The sequence below is a fragment of the Hippocampus comes genome, unplaced genomic scaffold (assembly GCF_001891065.2).
Source record: "Hippocampus comes isolate QL1 unplaced genomic scaffold, H_comes_QL1_v1.1 scaffold57, whole genome shotgun sequence".
NCBI lineage: Eukaryota > Metazoa > Chordata > Actinopteri > Syngnathiformes > Syngnathidae > Hippocampus > Hippocampus comes.
Genome location: NW_017805039.1, coordinates 2,706,360 through 2,712,536, shown reverse-complemented (window position 1 = coordinate 2,712,536; position 6,177 = coordinate 2,706,360). Strand labels below are relative to the sequence as shown.

Sequence of the window (6,177 nt, the reverse complement as noted above, 5' to 3'; positions counted from 1 at the left end):
AACGTTATTTTTGTAGAATATGGTCAAGGGAGTCACCGTGTGGTCACTTGAGGTATTGCAGATATGAGTGTAGTCATACAAGGTAACCTCCCACGGACGGTACTGCGTTTGAATGTGTCGGAAAGCGCCTCAGTCTAATTAGTAATTTGATAGTAATGTTCCATGTGCAAATATTTGGATGACAAACACTTTCAGGCCAAAAATATAAAAGTATGCCTTCTTGCGCCACGCGACATTCTGTGCAAACTAGTTAATTGCATGCTGTTCGTAACCTCAAACTCAGATGTCAGCAGTACAGTCGAAAAGCAGGAGCCCCATAATACCATTTGCGACATGACAGACACGGCAACTTTTAGATGAAGGCACTGGGCAAACGGCTGAAAAGAATCCACTCCAAGATAAATCCTTTTTTTTTTCTCCAAAGTTTTATTTGAGAACAATATACAAGAACATCTTGAGCACGAGGACCATCCCTGGCTGATTGAGCTCACTAGGGAAAGAGAAGGGAGGAAAAAAGGAGACAAAAAAGATTACTCCACATTCAAAACATATATTGTTTTCTGGTTATATATTTGAGTTAAATTCCAAACTGATGCTAACATCGTATGAAGAAAAACATTGTTACACCTGTAACAAGTGTTTCATTGTGGTAAGAAAAAAAAAAAGTAGGTTTTGAGTCAAAATGCGCCAAACTCAACAAAAACAAAGATGCCTGCGCGCCACATCATTAACTCGAGTTCTAAAGCACAGTGGGCAAGTGTCGATTCACATGTAAACTATAGTGAGTATGCTTCACTAGAGCAACAACAAAGGTCTGAGGGCACTGGAAGAACCTTTTACAAGGGATTGGAAACAACACCAGTGGGGGGGAAACACCGAGTGGGTAAATCTAATGGGGAAAGTGGGCGTAGCATGCGTGGTACAAGTTGAGTGTGAGACTTTTGGATGTGCAACACAGTGGCACCCCATGCTTGCGCATTATACCTGTACACTGACACCTCATTTCTGCGCGAGTATTCCATCGGAGGCAAAGTCAGGAACAAAAAAAAAAAAAAAAAATTGAACAGAATCATATTAACACATTGAAAGTTGAGGCAGAAAGGGTTTGTTGGCTTGACAAGTAAGGTACGAGTGTTGACAAAGCAAGGGAGTTGCATCTTGAAGAGATGCAGCCATGATTAAACCGGGTCATTATTCAAAAGTTTTGTGCCACAGCCACGTTTGTACGATGAATTTTGATGCAAATCACTTCGGGTGCAGGTCTTTTTCAGACCGGTCACACTTGACACCATTAGTCTTGAAAAAGGCAGCTTAATTAAGTTTTTCCAAGCTCGTAGCCAGAATCTGAGCTACTCTGACAAACAAGTTTCAAAGACACTTTGAGCCCTTTTTACCCACATGAACATTTTAGTCCATTTGTTTGCCTTAAACGGCACAGACACACGAGTTGGGGGTTATGTTGGCTTTGAAGCAACTGTCAGTGTGATAATTGTTTTACTCATCACATCAGACACTGGCATTTTTCATGCATCTCTTTGCGGGATTCTGTGTTGTCAAACCAAAGTGCAATATCCCGCTTGGTTTGGTTCTGTGCAAAAGGCGCATACATAAATGCACACCTACAGCTAAGTTTGCAACTTTGCAGGACCTCTGGGAAAGAGGTTGGTGGTTTAGTTCAAATTGATTTCAGCAAGTAGTTTGGGAAGAGAGGAGATTAGAATTTATTACGCTTGGTGAAGATTTTAAGCTTTATGTTACACGTTTGTGTCTAACAACAACAAAAAAATCTGCTGCGTGATGTCGTTGCTTTATGAGGCTTTTGGTTGGTGAAATTATGGTGTCATTTTTCGTGTGGCAAACTAGATTAAAAAAAAAGTACTGTACACGTCGACTTCTTTTATATGGGTTGGTGAAAGGGAAGTTAGCTATGATGCAACACTGGAGGTTTAGGTGCACACGGGAGTTAGCCTGCTCTTGAACATTTATTTACCTTCTATGGTTTCCGAAGGACATTTGATAGGGTTGGAAAAATTACAAGATGAAATTAACAGAAGCAGCAATGGCAACGTGCAAGTCATTCACCTGTGTAGCATCTGAACTCAACTTAACTACTGCGCATCATCATTGCAGACACTGACGTACCTTTTTGCTGGCGGCGCCAACAGAGGATTTCTTGGTGCCTCGTACTTTCTTCATTCTGTTCTTGCGTTCCTTGCGTTGCTTCCTGGAGGTCTTCTTTTTCTCATAGAGACCGTGCTGAGGAACAGACGTTTGAAATTCATTTTTCACGTGGCAGCAAAACCGACTGAGGGGGAGTCAATCCCGATTTCTCATCCACCAAAAACGAATCTGGCTGGCCTGAAGGACACGATCGCCAACAACTATTTCAGTGGAACCGCCAAAGAGCTCTGTGAGCATGCAACTCAAACAGGTGTAATTGGCTTTTCCTTTGTAGCGTCACCACAGAAGCCAGAGGGCAAAGAGTAAATGTGTGATGATAACCAAAGAACAGGAAATGGAACTTGCTGGCACAGGAAGTGGCCTCGCTGCTTAGTTAAAGTCAATATCAAGAACAAGTGGGTCCTCAGCGTACGATGGATCCAACATACGAGGCTTCCAAGTTTCAAAATGTGCACAACGAACTACGCTGAACAAAACTGTAAACACAGCACTTTGGGGTGAACCATCATTTCAAGACCTGAACTCAAAGATGAAAGACTTCTATGTTTACAAAAGGCCAATTTCACCCAAATATTTTTCACAAATCTGTACAAATCCAGGATAGTGATGACTTCTCTTTGCAGCAATAACCCATCCATCTTATAGCTGTGTCATAAGATGCTCAATAGAGAGCGTGATTATTCCACAGGTGTGCCTTAAGATGCACACATAAGGTTACTTTAAAATTAAGTGTCTGGATCACTCAAAATAATAAAACAACATTTTTTGAAATGACAATTTTGGATTTGCCACTATGTCAGAAGTCATAACTTCTACCGCTTATTCTCACACGCGGCCCTGATGGTGCCAACAGCACCAGTATGGGTACAAATTAGAGCATGGAATTCCCAACAGTGTTGTGCCCAAACAAGCTCGATCATCGCAAAATCCCTTGCAAATGTGGACTTTTTTTTTTTCAAACTCACCCTGGCCAGTCTGTATTTGGGCTCATTTTTCTTTGCGTAATCTAGGGAGTCGTAGACCATGGCGAAGCCCGTTGTCTTGCCACCGCCAAACTGTGTCTTGAAGCCGAAGACGAACACGACGTCGGGGGTCGTCTTGTACATCTTGGCGAGCTTCTCCCGGATTTCAGTCTTTGGGACTGTGGCCTTGCCGGGATGCAGAACATCAACGACCTGGAAGACAGGTTTGCCAATGAATATAGGCGAAGCAGGTACGCCTGATTTGAGTGAGTCAAGGCACTTTGCATGTTATCTAGACTTGCCATTTGTTTCCTCTGAAGCAGCCGGTTCGTCATGAACTTGCGGGTCCTGACTGTAACTGTGTCGTTCTGAACAGAGGAACACAACACCATAAATGCGCTACATTCAAGCAAGTATCACCTGTCTCACGCTACCGTTACAAAGGACTTTTTGACGTGCAAAAGAATCGTTTTTTGAGATATTGTCGACCAAATGCACACAATACTATTACGAACAAGGGCCTCATTCCACAGAGTTCATCGCGAGTATGCTCACGTTAGCCTCCGAGGCGAGCCTTGAAATGTACGGTAGTCAATAAACGCGGAAACGGTAGTCTCGTGATAATTATATAAAAACCACAGGTCAGGACAATTATAGTTATGGGGAATTAAAAAAAAACTAAACGAAAAGAAATCCCAAAGCCATTACAAATAACACTGTGTCCCTTATTGACTGGTGACATGTCGGTTAGCATTTGGAAAAACTCGTTTCAGTTGCACTTAAACATATCGATATCGGTTCATTTTTACAGATTGGGGCATGTATTTTCACTTGGCCATGACAACACAAGTAACAATCAGACGATCGCCTCGATGATGAGTGGATTTTAGTTCTACTTTAGCCCTCAAGACTCACCATCTTGGCGGCGGCCTCTCTCAGGGACGTAGAAAAGGAGGAAGGACCTGCAGGCGACCGGATTAATGCCTGTCAGTAAATCGGTAAGCATCTACTGGATTTGCCTGATGTAAAATGAATTCAGGCCTAATGTTGAAAATAGAAGATGAAAACTTTAGAATTCACATTTCCCATGAGTAAATTAATTAACGAGGACCGACGATAAGATGTTCGGATGGATTATTACACATTCATTATAATTCCTTCGTTTGAAATTGATGACGATTACTCCGTTTTGAAATTGAGTATAACAAAATGGTCTGTACGGTCTGCGAATGGCTCTTGAAACCAAACAAAAATATTTTAATTATTTATCAAATCATAAGATGTCGTTTTCCCGTCCTCTAGTGTGTTCAGTAAGCTCTAACTTTGTGCAAATTTGTTAACGTAACCACTTCTGGTCAACTACTTGATTTGAAGCTGTGGGAAATCCCAATTAAGACTCTTTATCATGCGCAATAACTACAGGTACTTGGCGTTGAGTTCTTTCTGTAAAGGTCAAGCTAATGTTATTTTTTTTTTGGGGGGGGGGTGAAAAATGCACTTCAGCCACAAGCAAATGGCAGATGCGTGCAGAGAAAAGTATGTACAGTATATCAACTACAGAACTGTTCTTTGAAATATCAACCTTGGTAGACTGTGACTTTGCAGGCTTAAAGCAAACTGGATTTTCTAAACTGATTCAGTAGACACACAGTACACTAGTATTGTGCATTTGTATGGTACTTGTGCGTGTCATTTCTGGGTACTCTGGCTTCCGAGCATATTCCCAACATGTGGTTAAGTTAATTGAAGCCCGAAGGAAAACAAGAAAACTGTTTTTATATTACGTTTCAATTCACATATATTGCCCACAATTAAAAATTTATCCAAATACTGTATATGTTTAAACCCACCCCAAAAAAACTTCTTAAAATGACATGCAAATGCATTGAATCTAAACGTTAAATACAACTGAACTGCAGTTACGCAGTGATTCTTTCCCATATTGCCAGACTCCTGACAACCACCGGCCTTGTGCAATACCTTCTTAAACATGACCACCAAGAAAATGGAAAGCAAAAGAATAAAGACAATCACATTTGTTATGGAACTTTTATTGATCTTGTAGCAAGAGCGTTCACTGGCATTTTGACTTTCCTGAAAAAAGTGATCTAAAATCAAAGCTTGTTCCAAATCTTCTGTTGTTGTTTTAAATCAGACAATTTTTAGCCCTCATTGTCAAACCAAACCGATTTGAATTAAATTTACACTCAAAAATTTTGTTGCACAGAATAAATAATCGATTTGGGATGGAAAACGAGTATTTGAGTTGTATCTTCACCGTATAATGAACCAAATGACTGCGATGCGATGTTTGCCGTCACTCTTTTAAACTCCACATCTACAAACGAAAGCAAAAAGAAACCGCTTTCTTCAGTTTCTGAGTACAATGTCCACTGAAAAAAAAATAAACATCTCTTTCGCAGTAGTACAAAGTGATGATGACACAAACTTCATGTAGACTGATGTACTGCATTGCTTTAAAGTAAGGCGTGGGCACACTTACATGACCCCCCCGACCCCCCCAAAAAAAGGTCATTACAGTAGAATGGATTAAGGACACTGGGGGGCATTTTTGCAGATTATGGAATGGCACCATCAAGCTCAGAGACACTTTTGACAAATCTGAAGGTTTGCTCCACTTTCAATCAAACAAGACCCATAATACAGAAAACTGTCTTCTTCTTCTCCTTTCGGCTCGTCCCAGTCCAGGGGTTGCCACAGCGAGTCAGTAATTTCCATCCGTCCCTGTAAACCGTCCCATCAATTTCTGGATCTTTTCAAGTGTAGGAAAAGGATCTTCACCCCAAATCAAGGTTGGTGTCAAACAATTTCCCCATTAAATTAGATTATTCAAGTCAAGTATCACCTCCTTTCTTGCACCGTGGTTGCAAAATTAGGGGAATTTTCAAATAAGGACACTTTCCATGGGTGTGTAATGGCAATATATGGGAATTTAAGGGAAAACATGGATATTCATTCCGTGTATACAACGTTCATATATTTTGGGTTGTTCAATGACAAAACTAGATGGGAA

General features: G+C 40.9%; 1 protein-coding gene and 1 long non-coding RNA gene across 3 annotated transcripts; both read right to left on the bottom strand.

The window, feature by feature from the left end:
• Positions 1 to 406: 406 nt before the first annotated feature.
• rps24 (ribosomal protein S24) lies at positions 407 to 4,163 on the bottom strand. 2 transcript variants are annotated; one of them, XM_019864054.1, is made up of 6 exons: positions 4,059 to 4,163; positions 3,446 to 3,511; positions 3,147 to 3,356; positions 2,143 to 2,256; positions 985 to 1,005; positions 410 to 490 (listed from the first exon to the last, which is right to left on the bottom strand). In XM_019864054.1, the coding sequence occupies exons 1-5, from the start codon at positions 4,059 to 4,061 to the stop codon at positions 1,000 to 1,002; spliced, it is 399 nt and encodes a 132-aa protein (XP_019719613.1). In that variant the 5' UTR covers positions 4,062 to 4,163; the 3' UTR covers positions 410 to 490; positions 985 to 999. The 2 variants fall into 2 exon arrangements, with proteins under 2 accessions (XP_019719614.1, XP_019719613.1); XM_019864055.1 differs by lacking the exon at positions 985 to 1,005 and having other exon boundaries at positions 407 to 490; positions 4,059 to 4,162.
• LOC109512389 (uncharacterized) lies at positions 1,328 to 2,087 on the bottom strand. The gene is made up of 2 exons (XR_002167516.1): positions 1,959 to 2,087; positions 1,328 to 1,531 (listed from the first exon to the last, which is right to left on the bottom strand). It is a non-coding gene; the product is annotated as an uncharacterized LOC109512389 (long non-coding RNA).
• Positions 4,164 to 6,177: the final 2,014 nt, after the last annotated feature.

Bases quoted from the DNA above. Each gene is read 5' to 3' on its own strand.
- rps24 (XM_019864054.1), bottom strand. The intron at 3,357-3,445 runs GCAAGTCTAGAT...CCTGTCTTCCAG, and splicing joins TGCTTCAGAGGAAACAAATG to GTCGTTGATGTTCTGCATCC. The intron at 2,257-3,146 runs GTGAGTTTGAAA...TCTGTTCCTCAG, and splicing joins CCAAATACAGACTGGCCAGG to CACGGTCTCTATGAGAAAAA.